This window comes from Miniopterus natalensis, chromosome 10, assembly GCF_054644295.1.
Source record: "Miniopterus natalensis isolate mMinNat1 chromosome 10, mMinNat1.hap1, whole genome shotgun sequence".
Lineage (NCBI taxonomy): Eukaryota > Metazoa > Chordata > Mammalia > Chiroptera > Miniopteridae > Miniopterus > Miniopterus natalensis.
In genome coordinates this window covers 3,969,803-3,986,578 of record NC_142090.1, presented here as the reverse complement: position 1 = coordinate 3,986,578, position 16,776 = coordinate 3,969,803, and the positions used below count along the sequence as shown (strand labels likewise).

The 16,776-nt window shown below is 51.5% G+C and overlaps 1 protein-coding gene across 1 annotated transcript; it reads left to right on the top strand.

Annotated features, from left to right (window-relative positions):
• On the top strand, window positions 1-16,577 carry ZNF862 (zinc finger protein 862). Its single transcript, XM_087821319.1, is given in 8 exon segments — window positions 1-24; window positions 2,403-2,571; window positions 3,500-4,179; window positions 5,884-6,037; window positions 10,809-10,913; window positions 11,744-13,852; window positions 15,540-15,623; window positions 15,626-16,577. Coding segments are annotated over 8 exon segments (3,501 nt in total). The 3' UTR covers window positions 15,802-16,577.
• Window positions 16,578-16,776: the final 199 nt, after the last annotated feature.

The following is a 16,776-nucleotide window of genomic DNA, read 5'->3' as shown; positions in this document are numbered from 1 at the left end:
ATGGAGCCCCGGGAGTCGGGGAAGGTAGGCCTGGAAGCGCCCCGGGGGCGCCCACCCCCCTCCCCTAGGTCCCCGATCCGGGCGCGGGCCGGGCGGGCGCGGTGGGGCGGAGTCCCGGCGGCTGAGCCAGCCTTGCAGGGCAGCACTCGCCTGCTCGCCCGCCGCCGCCTCCTGCGCGCTGGGCGGGTGGCGCTGGGACCGGCGGGCGCACCGGCGCCGAGCCTCGCGCGCTCCCGGGTTCCCCTCCGTCTCCTTCGGCCGAACCCCCGCCCCGAGCCCAGCGGCCGCTCCGTGCATGTGGGGGTGCGCGACCAGCTCCGTGTGGTGATGGGAAAGCGCTGGCCCGGCTTGATTTAAGGCTTGGAGGCTGGATGAGACCCCGGTAGGAGCCAAGGGGTAGGGATCCCCGAGAGGCAGGGCGACTGACAGCTTGGACCTGCCTGGGTCGGGTTCTGGCTACTATGGCCAGAAGAGTCTACCTAAGGAACTAACAGTAAAGGTAGAACAAGATCCCTATTGTACAGGACAGGGCCTGACAAGCTAGCCCAATAATCACCCTGTGTCGTCCCCTCCCCCCTAGTTCCCATAGAAAGAACAAACCAGTCGCACTCCGGCCAAGCATAACCCCATCACTCATTGTAAGACATTGTGTTTAAATCGTTCCTTTTGTGTTGCTAAAGGTCCCCCCTTGTTTCCTGTACCAAAAGCTGACAGCCTGGCAAATTATTGGAAACCCCTTTACCGCAGTGCTTTTGTGGTTCCTGAGCATGAAGTGAGAGAAGAACTGAAGGTCGGGGCTGCAATTTGGCTCTTACGTGGGTGAGACGCCGCAACTGTAGCCGCTGGCCAGCTAATAAAGGCTCCAAAATCAAACACAAACTCTGGTCGTCGTCCCGAGACCATATCTGTGTCTGTCTTCTTGTAGTGCAACCTGTCCTCTAGAAGGTTTTTGGAACTATAACCACATTTTGCTTTTGGAAGACACTCTGAGAGCAAGTAGTTATTTAAAACACACGTGTTTGGCCGTACAATTCCGTTTTTGTTTTTAAAACTGTTCAATCATACATAGTCATAGACAAAAGTCTGGAAGGTGACATACCAAATATTAATAGTAATTCCTTTTTAGTAAGGGAATTATGGGTGATCTTAAACACTTTTTCTGCTTATTTTTAAATTTTTTTGCCGTGAACATGTATTAACTTAAAAGAAAAATACTCAAATTATTTTTTCCCATTGATTTCTAGAGAGAGTGGAAGGGCTTGGGGAGGGAGGGAGAGAGAGAAACATTGAGAAGAGAGACACATCCATTGGTTGCCTCCTGCACGCTCCCCGATCAAACCCGAGGCACATGCCCTCGACTGGGAGTCAAACCCTCAGCCCTTTGGTTCGAAGGCCAAACCCTGAATCACACCACTGAGTATTATTTTTAAGAATAAAATTCAATAGTGACCAACAAGATTATGTGTATTGTTTTTCTCAAGAAGCTTCTACTTTCGAAGTTAAAATAGATATTTCATGTGCTTGAAATTTGAGTATAGAATTACAAAGCAATTTTAAGCAAGCCTATTAGAACTTGTTATAAATGGAAATGAATGTGTCCCCTTCAGAGAGGCCACTTTGGGAGGACTTACACCAAGGATGCTATTTCCCAAAATGTTCTTTTTCTTTGGGGAACTTATTTTTTATTTCTTTGACTAAGTGATGAATGTTCATAGTATAAAATTTAAAAGGATTGCAGAGCAAGGTTTCCTGACTATTTCCTTTTCTGATTATTTCTTTTATAGCTGTTTGTTTGATGGCTGTGATGTTTTATCTCTTTTAATGATAGTTTTGTTTCTGTAAAGTCTTTTTCTCCATGTCTCACCTCCATTTCCCTGGCTCCTCTCCTGCCCCCCGGCCCCCCGTCGACCACAACCTGTTTTGGTCTCTATCTGCCCTGTTCGAGCCTGGCTTCGAGTCTAAAAGTCCAGCTGGTGCCTAACACTCCACAGTGGAAGAACAACCCTACTTGGAAGCTCTGAGCCTGTGGAAGGGAGGGGCTTGTTAGCTTATGTCACCTTCCTGCCTCTTTCAGGGGATGCGGGAGGGGTGTTTGTTGGTGAACAGAATTCCCCCAAATTCTTCTAATTTTAGCCTCACTGCACCCTGAGTTGTTGCTGAGGCTGAGAAGCTGTGGTTCCTGTGGGAAGCCCGTGGCGAGCATGCAGGGAAAGGATTATGGAAGTCCCGGTTCAGCCTTCTTCATGGCTCTTTAGTTTCAGTGCATGGCCCTTCCTGCCACTGTGACTTGCACGCAGGTGGTGAGACAATGGGCGCAGTCTTGTATGCTGATCGACAGTGCCCCCTCCCGCAACCTGATACGCTCCCAGAGTAGGGGTGCCCTCAGGTAGTCTTGAACACAGGTGTGGAAGACTGATCTGAGGAAGAAGTTGGTCCTTAGCTGGTGTCATTTTTCCTTTCAGGCTCCTGTGACATTTGAGGACATCACGACGTACTCACTTCAGGAGGAATGGGTGCTGCTGAGTCGGCGACAGGAGACCTGTGGTTCTGACCAGCTGGTGGCACCCCTGGGTATGGGCTCCTGTTCACTTCCGCCCACCTGAGTGAGTCTGGAGCAGCATACCCACCTGTGTATGATTATGACATACTCAAGAATTTTCTGGATTCCTACCCTTTTTTTCCAGGCATCGTTATACTGTTTATATCTGCTCAGACCCGTCTCTAACTTACCTGCTCACGATTGCTCACGAAGCTTTCTCTTCTCCCTTTAAACTGGTCAAGAGGAGTGGGGAAAATGGCGTATGTCAAGGCTAGACCTTGGCGTGATGCCTCCGGATATCCCAGCTTGCCATGTGGGAAGCCCCGCCTATGGCCTGTTGGGCTGCAGGGTGGATTCTGTTGCCCACAGGACACGAGGTAGAAAGAACGTCAGACCTTGGAGTGTGGCACTCTGGTCTCGGCCCCAGCTCTCCCATGTGATACTGCTGTGCCTTTGACCAAGCCCTTGAGCGTTTTTACGCCTTGATTTCCCTCTTCGTAGGGTTGTCGCAGGGGTTGAATGAGACGGAACAACTCAAAACTTTGTGTCCATGTAGGTGTTTTTCATCTTTTCTGTTTTCTGAATGTCCTGTCTGTACCATGGACAGTGGCGATTGTATTTCAGCATGTGTGCATGTCTGCGTAGGGACCGTTTTCTCATTTCAATTTGATGGCCGTCTGCGGTGCTTGTCCTTTCTTCCTTTGGCCAGGTGTGTCTGTTCTTCAAATTAAAAAAAAAAAAAAAAAGTTTGCTTAAAGCCCACTTGACTTCCTCCTGGGTGCCGTAGGTGGGCCTGGGTAGCTGGGGGACTGAAGGAGGAGAGGTGGGTAAGGCTGGGCCATTTGGGTGCGTGGTTGACGCACCCAAGCTTTGGTGGTCGACATCTGAGAGACCCCATGAGTGGCAGTGACTCTAACTGTAGGACTTCAGGGCAATTCCATTTGTGTCTTTCCTCTAAAGGACAAAACAGGATGGGCTACAAAGGCACAATGGATGTGCATGGGCGAGCCAGAGAAGCCAGGCTGTCCCTGCCGCCACAGAAGGAAGCCTGTGTCTCCCTCTTCGGTGCAGAGAGTGGCTCCGTCAAGGAAGACTGTGCAGGAAAAAGCCAAAAGCCCTTGAAACCCCGGTCCATCCAGAAGTCCTGGTTCGCGCAGTTCCCGTGGCTGGTCATGAATGCAGAGCACACGGCTCTCTTTTGCTCCGCTTGCCGGGAGTACCCATCCATCAGGGACAGGCGGTCCAGGCTGATCGAAGGTTACACAGGACCATTCAAGGTGGAGACGCTCAAATACCACGCCAAGAGCAAAGCTCACCTGCTCTGCGTCGACGCCTTGGCAGCGCGGGACCCCATCTGGGCAGCCCATTTCCGGGGCATCCGGGGTGCCAGCCGGGAGCACCTCTTCCCTGCAGAGTATCCCATCCTGCACCCCCCAGGTGCTCTGGGAGCCTGCGGTGACGTGGCCCAGCTTCTGCCCAGCCCACGAGCTGAACCGGAGGGCCCTGGGGGGAGTGGAGTGCTTCCTGCCTTGTATCCGGACTGCATTTCCCGTCTGAGCTCTAAAGAAACCGCAGGTGACGTCCACAGCTCCTCAGACGCTAACACTGTGTGTGATGACCCCGCTGAGCCCTGCAGCCAGGTAATATATTCAGGATGGTCGTTTTATGTCCAGGGGAGGATCCACACCTAGAACAATACTGTTTCATGATGAGGAGGGAAAAATTACATTAGCTTACCTGCTGCTGATGTTACCATGAGCTAACTTGCTGGTCATGTCTTGGGCCTTGTTTTAAGGGCTTCACATGTATTGTTTCACTTACTTAAGACAACAGTCCCATTATCATCTCCTGTTTGTAGGTAACAAAACATCATTAGTGGGACAGGGCCTTCTAACTCCTGAGAGAAGGGAGGCGCCTACATCCAGAACAGTGATGTTTATCCAGAATCCAGAACAACTACAGAGCTCAGTCAGTGACCCACAGCCGCGAAACAACTGCCGAGAGCTTAAATAATCAAGCTAAAATCTTTTCAACTTGAACTTTGGAATCATGGAGCACTTTTAAACATTGCCAAGTTTCTCCACACACGTTCTTTCATGTAGTGATTAGGGTTTTTTTGGGTTTTTTGTTAATCTTCACCCGAGGATATTTTTCCATTGATTTTTTAGAGAGAAAGGGAGGGAGGGAGAGAGAGAGACAGAAAGAGAGAAACATCAATGTGAGAGAGACATCGATGGGTTGTCTCCTGCACGTGCTCCAACCAGGGCAGGAATCAAACCTGCAACCCAGGTACTTGTCCTTGACCAGGAATTGAACCCACAACCCTTCGGATCACAGGCCAACGCTCTAACCACTGAGCAACACCTGCCTGGGTGTTGCATGTAGTGATTTCACGCTGCTCTGAGGGTGGCAGAGCAGCCCGATTGAACTCACCGTGTTGGGAGTGACATGTCCAGAGTTCAAGGGCTCTCGTGGCGTTGACCTCCCCCCAGGCCTTGATCACCAGCCCAGAGCTTTCCTTCCACTCCTGGCAGCTCTTGTGGGTCCTAGAAAACTCTAATTCTCATCTTAGGTTTCTTTTGTAATTTTCTAATTCTTTGGAAAGTTGGCCTGTGAGGAAACGGCGTTAACTGGAATCTTGGAGTAACTAGAATCTTCCCCTTTTTTCACTATTCCATGTAAGTAGGATTTTGCTGCACATCTTTTTGAGTACCCCCTCTAGTATCCCAGGGAGAATAGCTCAGATATTTCTCATACCTAAAATTGGAAGAACCCAGCTAAAATTAGTAAGCTCAAGTTTTTCCAGAATCCAGAAAAGTGACAAGGCTTATTTTTCTTCGTGTTCATGTTCCTTCTGGTTTGTAGTATTAGAAGCTAATAATGGGCCCAGCCTTTTATAATCTGGATTCCTGTAGCAGTAAGGCATGTGTAAATCGGGTTGCTGAATGTAGCACCTCTAGTTTTTTCCTACTTCCTTCTCATCCCGGTGGGAAATCTCAGCAGGTGCTCCTAGAGGCAGAGGTCTCTTTTATGGTCACAGGTGAGTAGATGGCACCTCTCAGGACTGGTGGACACAGTGCAGCCGTGAGGCTCTGCCAAGACTCCTCGTTCACATTTCCTCCCAGGAAACCCTAGGATCCCACTGAGGCTCATTTGATTTTTACCCACTAATTCCGGGGCTCGCGAGTTTGCTTCTTTGACTCGATGGATAAATTAGCTCCTCGGAGGACATCTGGCCTCTTGGAGAGCTTCCCAGGAGACGCAGGGCTTGAGAGGCGCCTGAGAGTGTGACGCTGTTGCCCGATGGAGGAGGCGCACCGAGTGACGGCTGCTCTCTGTTGCAGGGTCCTGAAGAGGGCCCGCTGGAGGAGCCCCCGGTGGACTTTGAGGAGGTGGCGGTGTATTTCACCCGGGAGGAGTGGGGCGTGCTAGACAAGCGGCAGAAGGAGCTGTACAGAGACGTGATGCGGATGAATTACGAGCTGTTGGCCTCCCTGGGTAAAGACTCATGTAGACCTTTGTTCACCGCTGTCATTTGTCTTGACCCACAAAGGTAGCTGCGGCCGTGGTCACCTTCCCATGTCCGCCCTCTCCCCATACACAGGCAGAGAGCGAGTCTGTCTTCTGCACCTCGGAACTTGCCCTACTTCGGGCGACTGTACTTTATCCCCTCTTCCCCCATCTGTCACCATCCTCCACCTGACATTTATTGAGTACCTACTGTGTGCCGGGTAAACCTGAACTCATTCTGCTTCCCAATGTCTGAACAAGGTTCCTACTTTCAAGGGGCCAGCAGGTTTGTGCGAGACAGATACTTTAATAAGAAGCTATAAAATAACACAGGCTCCACAAAAGAGGTTCAGGAAACGCGCCCCAGGGCTGCTGAAGGAGAGTGACTTAATTTTGCTGGGTGTCAGAGGGAGAGATCCTCAAAGTCTTCACCGAGTATGACCTGTTTTAACTGAGTTGAAAACCAGCTGGACAGCGAGGATGAAGGGCATCTAGACATGACACAGGCAGGGAACAGAGTGAGCAAAGGCGTGGAGGCGAGAAAGGGCCTCCAAGTGGATTGTGCCCTCCACTCTGCCTGTGCCCAGGAAGCCTCATCTCTCCAGGGGCCAGCCAGGGTAGCTGGTCTTGGGCAGGTGTCACGAGACTGGGCCCTGGAGAATGCGGAGGGTCTCAGTGTTTCTTACCTTCCAGAAGAGTGTTATCTCCACCAGATCCTTGTTCTCTTTGCCTCCCTTTTCTGTCAAACTCCCGAGGGTCTCATGCATCAAAATAGAAAGACAACTTCTCATGATATAAGGATTTACTTATTTCTTTTTTTATTAGCACATATAATAACAGAACAGGCTGCTGTGCATAACTTAGGAATTCCAGCAGCGACCTGTGTCATGCCTTCTACAGAATAAGAGGTCAGGCAATTTGTGACTTAACCAGTGTCATATCCCCTGGTGTACACTATCCTTTCGTGTGCAGCTAAGATACTGATCCTTTCTAAGCGTTCTTGACCCATATACTTGTTTTTATCATTGTTTGAAATTTTTTTAATATGTCTTCATTGATTTCAGAGAGAGGAAGGGAGAGGGGGAGAGAGAGAGACAGAAACATCAATGATGAGAGTCACTGATCGGCTGCCTCCTGCACGCCCCTGACTGGGGATCGAGCCCACAACCCGGGCCTGTGCCCTGATTGGGAATCGAACCGCGATCTCCTGGATCCTAGGTCGATGCGCAACCGCTGAGCTACGGCTGGCCGGGCTGTTCGGAATTTTTAAATGGCTCCCCAAACATTCAGAAATAATTGTTTGTAACGTAAATAACGGGATGTAAGTAATGGCTTATTTCGTCATGATAGAGGCTTTGTAGTCATGTCCGAGGCCCAAGGCACCTGTGCAGAGCGTACCTTCGGAGAGCATCACTACCACCTACAGCGGGAATGAGGGGGAGAGTCATTTTTTAGAAATACCCACATACAAGAAGTTGGTTTTCCCTTCAAAGGAATGAGCAGTAGTGATGCACGTTGCCCATTGGACCCCTGTGGGAACTTCTGGCGAGAGTAGTGGGTAACTAGTACACAGCACGGGACTGACGCAGATTGTTCAGCTTGTACTTTAGCTCAAGCTCTGTGGTCTAAGCATTTTATTATTTTTGAGGGGACCTTCACCCAAAACAGGCAGACAGAACCACACTTTAATATCCTGTTGCATATGTTTATTGCTATTCCTGATTTATTGATTTTAGATCTTATCTATCGATTCCCACTGTGGAAGATGAAGATATGGCCCTCTTACCACACCCCAGCCCCCACTTCTCTTCCCTCCATCCTCTCAGAACAGGTACATCACACTTTTTGGTTAATTCAGTGTAAACTGTTTTTATGATTATATACGATTTACTTCTGATCAAGGTGGCATATTATGATGTTTCCTTTGTCGTAGGATTTTCCCTGGAATTGATTTTTTTCTTATTTTTTCTTTGCTAGTGTTCTGTCCTATCACCAGTTCTTCTGAACCTCTCCAGTGAAATCCCACAATTCCTCTGAAGAGTCTGTTCCACATGATCAAACTCCGGTGACCCATTGGCTTCACTCTTGGTCCGGAGACTTCTGTCACGGGTCTTCCATTTGCCTCTATTCCATCTAAACTAGTGATCCTTGAGGCCTGCTGCACAGCTGTGGCCTCACACTGTCCTTTGTGTTTCCCCTGTTTCCTGGATCTCTCTCTTCTTTCTGGTCTAGGTCTTTGTTTTGTTGAAGCACATCTTCCAGTAACTTTCTAAGAAAGAGTGCATGGGAAGAAATGTTTTTAAGACTCTGCATATCTGAAAATGCCCTCACAGTTGATAATTTGGGTGGATATAGAATTCCAGATTGGAAATAAATTTTCTCAGCATTTTGAAAGCATTGCTCTTAGATCTTACAGATGCTATTGAGAAGTATAAATGCCTTTTTATTCCTACATCTTTGAGCATAGCCTGTTTTTTCACTCTGAAAGGTTTTAAAATCTATTCCAGGGTTCTGAAGTATGGAAGCTCACCTTTTCCAATTTTGGGAAAATATTTTTGTATTATTTCTTCCTACCTATTTTCTCTCTCCTTTCTTCCAAAAAGTCCTAATTGTTAGATACTAGACTTCCTAAGTTAAGCCTCTAGTTTTGTTTTATTTTTATATTTTTCTCCTGTTTTCTGCTTCTATCTTTTTTTTGTTCTACCATCTTAGAGATTGCCTCAGTTTTATTGTCTAACAATTCTATTTGATTTTTTAAAAATTTCTTCTATCACATTTTAAATCTAAGAGCCTTTACTGCTCTTTCATGGGTGACTATCATGAATTTTCTCCCTGGGATTATTAATTCTACTTTGTTATTTTGAAGTTCTGCTTTGCTCCTTATATTACCTTCCATCCCTTTTCCCACTTGTTTTATGTTAGAGGCTTGCCTCAAATAAATATCATTAGATTCATACATATTTAAGAGTATAACCTTAAAAAAACTGGGCGAAAAGCTCTGTGGGGCTCATTAAGGGGTAGATTTCACTGTAGGGTGACCAGCTGTGAACCTGGATGTCTCCCTGAAGAGCCCCCAAAAGTCATTCTGCATAGGTTTGTGGGGAGGAGGAGGTGGGAAGGGGCAATTCAGTTTCTCCAAAGAAAACTCTTCCAGTCCTCTTCTGGGAGGGTATAAGCTGAGTCAGTGGTCTTGGAGCCGAGTAACGCACCTTCTGGAACCTAGACTGTCTTCATCTCTCGTCTGTATTGCATCCCCTCTTCATCTCTCTTGCACTCTCCCCATTGTCCCAGAGTCCGGGCCTTTCTGGTTAAGTTTTCTGTAGACTCGATCTCTGTTCTCCTCCTCGGGTGAGGGTGGTGGTGTGTTCTGGTTTCCTGGAACAGGTGAGAGGCCCTAGGGAGATGCTGGTCTGTACAGACTTTGAGCTGGCCCCGTATTCTCCCGTTCCTTTCCTACCCCCTTATATTGTACCTGGAACCTCTGGAGCCTGAATCTACCAGGGATTCTGTGGCCAAGTTCAGGCCCTTCTTCACCCCCTCTGCCTGCATTTGGTGTTCAGCTCTATTAGTTCTTCTTGCTCTTTTTATCTTTCCTTCTTCGAAAAATGTATTCACATTTCTAGTCCAGTGTTTCTCTTGTTTTAAGAAGGATATGTGTTGTCCAGCTGGTGTGGCTCAGCAGTTGAGTGTCAGCCTATGCGCCAGGAGGTCACGGTTCGATTCCCAGTCAGGGCACATGCCCGGGTTGCGGGCTCAATCACCGGTAGGGGGTGTGCAGAAGGCAGCCAATCAATGACTCGCTCATCATTGATGTTTCTCTCCCTTTCCCTTCCTCTCTCTGAAATCAACAACAACAAAAAAGGGTATCTGTTCAATTCACTATCCTTTAATACTTTATATTTTTATTAGTAATAAGAATATGGATACATACACGCACATATAGTAAATATACACGTATTCAAGTTATCCAAAAGGTGAACAGTGAAAGCATTCTCCCTTCGACTCCGCCCTTTGGTCCCTCCCCAGTAGCCCCCACAGTCACCATCTCCCTGTATGTCCTTCCAAAGAAAGCTTATACACACATTCACACAGACACATACAGACCCACGGAAGTGGATGCTAGTAGATTTTGTTTTAAATTAAGAAATGATTTCTTTGCCCTTCCCTGAGGAATATTCGTATTTTAAATAAAAGCCAGTGCTTAACCCAAAGACATGAACCTCTTCTAGTCAGATTTCAAGTTTCATGGCAGGGGGTGGACATTTTTAAGGGGCCTTTCCAGTGCCCCGTAAAATAACCCGCGCAGTCAGCTACCTGCACCAAGGCCGGCTGTGGGTGTTGCTGAGGGGCACGTGCATGGGACCGTAGTTGGCGGCACTCGTCCACTTCTCGTCTGGCTTTCTTTTTCACGCTGTCTTCTCTCCTTCTACTTTATCCCCCATGGTTCTTCCTGTTTTCACGCCGTCCTTTCTAGACGCATTTGGCTGACGCGTGGCTGGCATGGCTGGCCTGTGGATCTAGGGAAGTTATTTATCCTGGCTAATGGACACACCCTAATCTGGCCACTTCTTGGGTTTTAAAAATAAATTGGCACCCTAGGTGAGTATGTGTCCATCGTGCCCGTGGCTGAATAGACTATGAAGAGATAGACCCAAAGGCATCCCTCACTATTTCAGGAACCACGAGTAGCTTTAGGCGGGCAACTTGGCTTGGTGGTCCACAGCAGTGACATCAGTATGACCCTTTGTCCTTGCAATAGGGCCTGCGGCTGCCAAACCAGACTTGATCTCAAAACTGGAGCGTAGAGCTGTGCCCTGGCTCAAGGACCCAAAGGGGACGGAGTGGGGGAAAGATCTTTCTCCAGGTGAGTCTTGACCCACTGAGCTCTCGAAGGCACATCCAGGGGCCCAGGTATCTATGGCAAGTCACACAATGTTAGTTCAGCCATACTTAGCTTGAACCTGTTGTACACCAGGCCCTGTATTAGGCTCTGGGTAGACAGAGATGAGTAAGATATTAAACCTCAGCGTGTAGAAGAGCCTGGGAAACCAGACGGTATGGAAACAATAAGGAGCTCTGATGAGCAGAAGTGCTAAAGGGACCTGTGGTCAAGCTGATGGGAGGAGAGGTGTGGGAGACGCTGGTTTTGAGGAACAACGTGCCCGAAGGCCTGTGAGCCTCTCCTCCCTTCTTCCTTCCTCTGGGTTTTAGCACTGCTGGTCTCTGAGAGTTTGTTTTTTGCATATCTCAGGCAGTAACTTGTTGGCTAGTAGCTACTGTTCATACTTCTGTGCCTCCCTTCTTTCAGAGGCTCATAAGGACTTACGGATGTTTAACCTCATTTCTTGGTGATGCCCCAGAGGGGATTAAAGCTACCTGTTTATCCAGTAGCATCTGTGGCCAAGGTGGTTCACTAAGCTTGTTAGCAGCTGATGTCACATGATCCCGGGTCCCTGTGTGGATAGAGAGGGGGACGCTGGCTACAGTACCCACAGGGATTAGCAGATGACTCTTAAGGAGCCAGACTGACTTCCATAGATAGTAATGGGGAGGCCAGTACTGCTGTCTAGAAGGCGGCTCTCACGTGTCCTCTCCGCTTCGCATCAGGGTGCTTACTGCATTGGGTGTCTTAGCTGGTGGGAGACTGCAGAGGTTTGGGCGGCAAAACCAAGCACAGTTTGATTTGCTCCCAAGGGAAGAAGATGGTGGCTGCAGGAGAGGCAGCCACGCAGGCCCCGGCTGTCGAGTCCGCGTTGCTTCCGGCTCCTGTGGAGACCTGTGTCTCCTACTGCGGGTCCGGCATCTGTGACGTGGACGCATATGGGCCCAGGAAGATCAAGAGGACTTACAGACCTCGCTCAATTCAGAGGTCGTGGTTCGGGCAGTTCCCATGGTTAGTCGTCGACTCAGACGAGACCAAGCTCTTCTGCTCAGCTTGCAGAGAACGACCGAGTCTCCACGACAAGTCGTCGCGCTTAGTCCGAGGTTACACGGGGCCTTTCAAAGTGGAGACTTTAAAATACCACGAAGTCAGCAAAGCACACAAGCTCTGCGTCAACACTGTTGACGTCAAGGAGGACACCCCTCAGGCTGCCCTGGTCCCAGAGATCTCCAGTGACCTGATGGCCAACATGGAGCACTTCTTTAACGCCGCCTACTCCATCGCCTACCACTCGAGGCCGCTGAACGACTTTGAGAAGATCCTGCAGCTCCTCCAAAGCACGGGGACCGCGATTTTGGCTAAGTACCGGAACCGCACCGCGTGCACCCAGTTCATCAAGTACATCTCAGAGACCCTGAAGAAGGGGATCCTTGAGGATGTCCGGAACTCCCCCTGCGTGAGCCTGCTGTTGGACGGCTCCACCAGCGCCTCCGACCAGGCCTGCGTGGGCATTTACATCCGCTACTTTAAGGGGATGGAGGTGAAGGAGTCTTACATCACGTTGGCCCCGCTCTACAGTGAGACGGTGGATGGGTACTTCGAGACCGTCGTCTCTGCCCTGGATGAGCTGGACATCCCCTTCCGGAAGCCTGGTTGGGTGGTGGGCCTGGGAACTGACGGCTCGACCCTGCTGAGCCGCAGAGGAGGCCTCGTGGAGAAATTCCAGGAGATCATCCCCCAGCTGCTGCTTGTCCATTGCGTGGCCCACCGGCTGCACCTGGCTGTCGTGGACGCCTGTGGGGGCATTGACCTGGTGAAGAAGTGTGACCGGCACATCCGAACCGTCTTCAAGTTTTATCAGTCCTCACACAAACGGCTGACCGAGCTGCGGGAAGGTGCCGCGGCACTGGAGCAGGAAATCAGCCGCCTCAGGGACTGGAGCGCGGTCAGGTGGGTGGCCAGCAGGCGGCGCACACTGCACGCGCTCGTTGTGAGCTGGCCCGCCCTGGCTGGGCACCTCCGGAGTGTGGCGGCGGCTGGGGGCCAGACTGGGCACCGGGCCCAAGGCGTGCTGAAGCTCATGGAGAACTTCCATTTCCTCAAGTCCTGCCACTTCCTGCTGGACTTCCTGAGCGTCTACAGGCCGTTGTCGGAGCTGTGCCAGAAAGAGATGGTGCTGATCACGGAGGTGAACTCTGCGCTGGCACGCGCCTATACAGCCCTGGAGACCCTCCGTCACCAGGCGGGGCCCAAAGAGGAAGAGTTCAGTGCTGGCTTCAAGGATGGGCGGCTGCATGGCATCTCTTTGGACAGAATGGAGGTGGCAGAGCAGCGTTTCCGGGCAGACAGGGAGAGAGTGATCCTGGTGGGGACTGAGTACCTCCGGCAGAGGTTTGACACCGACCGTCCCCCGCAGCTCCAGCACATGGAGGTGTTTGACACCATGACCTGGCCAAGTGGCACCGAACTGGCTGGTTTTGGAAATGACGATATCCTTGCCCTTGCCAGGTACTTTGAGCTCTCGCTGCCCCCAGGGTACAGCGAACAAGCCCTCCTGGAGGAGTGGCTGGGCCTGAAAGCCATGGCCAAGAACCTGCCACTATCCATGCTGTGTAAGAGCGCCCTGGCTCAGCACTGCCGCCTCCCCCTGCTCAGCAGGCTGGTGGCGGTGGCAGTCTGTGTGCCCGTTGCCACCTCCTGCTGTGAGCGTGGTTTCAGTGCCATGAACCGGATCCGGACTGAGGAGAGGACCAAGCTGTCCAACGAGGTGATCAACATGCTCATGATGACAGCAGTGAATGGCGTGGCGGTCCCTGAGTACGACCCCCAGCCTGCCATCCAGCACTGGTACCTTACCTCCTCGGGCCGGCGCTACAGCCATGTCTACACCTGTGCCCCGGGGTCTCCCCTCTCCCACGAAAGTAAGTCCACCGGCGGAGTTCCTGGATATGGGAACACGGAGGAAGGGAGTCTCATCTTCCCAGTCCCACATGAGAGATCTGGGAGCGCCTGATACAGTCGCCATCACAGTGGGCTTGGCCTGAGGTACCACTGAGCTTCTATAATGTGCCTGGCCATTTGCTAACCTAGGGCTGCTGGGGACATGACACCTGCCCTCCAAACGCTCCCGACCCAGCTAGAGGCCAGATGTATTCACAGGGCTCAGGGCACAGTGCTGAGAGCATGAACTTCCGCCCAGGCACTAATGCGTGACTTGGGCAAGTTAAATCTTCCGTGCTTTGGTTTTCATCTGTGAAGTGAGTTTATACACATGAAGTGCTTAGAACAGTGGCTGGCAGGTAGTTCCGACTATGGGAATACCTAGATGACTGGCCCAGCTGGTGCAGCGACATCACATTCCGAGCGGGGCTGTGCACTTGGAGGGATGGAGAGGGAGGAGGTCAGTGCAGGTCAGAGGGCCGCAAGGAGGGTGCTGGCGGAGAAGGTTGGCGTGGTCCAGGACGGGGGGCAGTCCTAGGGCACTGCCTGCTGGCCTGGGGGCCAAGCCAGGGACCAGGCTCCAGGGGGATGTTGCATGATATGGGAGGCAACTTACAGAAAAAGTCTGAAGCAACTTACAGAAAAAGTCTGAAGCAAGAAGTTGCCCTCTTTGCAGGTGGTCACGGAGAACCAAAGCAAACGTGATGGTCACGGCGGTCCCCAGGCTCATCGTGGTTACTTAACAGAGACAGAACTGTGATTTGTCCCTCTTGACGTCCACTTCCAGCTGATCTCCTTCCTATTGCTCCCACTCTCATTTTTTAATGTTTTGCTGTTGCTGCTGTTAATCCTTACCCGAGGATATTTTTTTCATTGATGTTTTAAAGAGAATGGAAGGGAGGAAGGGGGAGAGAAAGAGAGAGAGAAATATTGATGCCAGAGAGACACGTCGATTGGTGGCCTGCCACTTGTGCACAACCAGGGCCGGGGATGGAACCTGCAACCCAGGTAAGTGCCCTTGACCAGGAATTGAACCCATGACCCTTCAGTGCACAGGCCAACACTCTAACCACTGAGCCAAACTGGCTAGGGCCACTGTCATTCTTTACCTCTGAGCCTGTGCCCATAAGCAGTGGACCAGGTCTCCTTCACCCCAGCATTTGTTGTCCATGTCCAGCCCTGTGGGGGAGGAGACAAAGATGCTACCCCTGTGCCCTTTTGGGGGCAAGGGAACTTCTACATCTGAAGCAAACAGCAAACGCTACTGAACGTTGTGTGACAAAATCCTCCTTCCCAGGCAGCTCTGTCAGCCTCAGCACTGTTCACATTTGGGGCCAAATCTTCTCTGGGGGGCCCGTCCTGTGAGTGGTGGGATCTTTAGCAGCATCCCTGGCCTTTCCCCATGATATCCCCACTGGGTACCAGTAACACCCTCCAGGTTGTAGGAACCAATCACCTTCAGACACTGAGGGGCAAATGGCCCCCAGGAGAGATTCCCCGTGTCCCAGGGTGAGCATAGATCAGCCTGCAGCCCTAGTCTGTCTCCAGTCTGTGCTCCACGGTTTTCCCCCAAATATGCCTCGGGGCACAGCTGGCAGTGGGAAGGGGATCCTCATGTAATGAGTTTTCCCTGAGTCTGATGGTGCCTTCTCTTTCCTCCTGCTCAAGGGACAGAGCTCAGGAAGGAGAAGATGGGAGCGCTCTGTATGGAGGAGGCCGTGACCCAGAGGCCACCCATTCTGTCGTGTGGGGACGGGTGGAGATCCTGAAGGACTGTCTCATGGACTCTCCCGACAGATGCCTGTACTGCAACACCAGCTGGGAGGCCCTCCGGGCTGTCCTGGCGCAGGCTCTGCAGGAAGAGGAATATGAGGGTTGCCTTGGAGACCCTGCCCTGCCCCTTGTGGTCCTGACAGGCTCTGTGCCATAGAGTCTTCCCTTGGTTGGGACTCAGCACAGGAAGTGGGCAGTGACAAGATGGTTATGCCCACATCCCAGAGAGGCAGGGCCATCAGGAGGCACAGGACCTGCTCACCTCTGAGCAGATGGGGACTCCGCACTGAAATAGGCAGTGAGTTCACATTTAAGGTGCTTCAGGAAACGATCCCATCATGAAAGATTTCACCCCATGTTCTGGTGGCAAGAGGACTTTCCTGGGTGGGAGAGACTGTTGGGGGTAGGAACTTAAAGGAGCACCCAGCCCCTTGGAAAGTTGGGGAATGTTCCAGGGGGGCTGCCCATAGCCTCAGTGGCCTGGGGAAGGCACTGGGAGAGGGGCAGAGGATGACCAGGCTCCAGGGACAGCTGGCCCAGCTCTGGGATGTCACCCTGACTCCATGGCAGAAGTAGGGACACCCCAACTTCAAATGGGAAACTCACATCAGAGAATCTCTACCTAGGAGGTTCCCAGGACCTTCCTTTAGGGTGAGACAAGCAAAGCCCTTTGCACAGAGCGCTGGGGAAAGCTGCTCCTGCAGCTCTGGGCCAGTGGAGGGAAGTATCTCCCTGGAGCCGGCCCCCACCGATGGGCCAGCTCCCTCCCTCACCCGAGCATCCGTCAGCCAAGGGGTGGGGGGGAGGCAGGGATGTCCTCTTGGATTGTGGCTTCAAAGATGTGCAAACGAGGTTAATAAAACCACGATTGATTCTCAGCGTTTTGCTCTCTGAATAAAGCAGAGTTTATTTCCACACATGCCTCTGCCCTGTAAATTCTCTCCCAGCCGTAACTGGGAGACGAGAAGCTGCCCGAAGCTAACTAGACCCGGCTCCGCGGACAGCCCGCCCCCAGCCCCTGGGCCCTGCCCCGGGACCCCTCCCCGCGACCCGGGCTGAGCGCGCGCGCCTGCGCAGACCGGGCCAGCGAGCGCGCTCCCCGGCGGCCGGTCCTGCTGCGCATGCTCGGCGC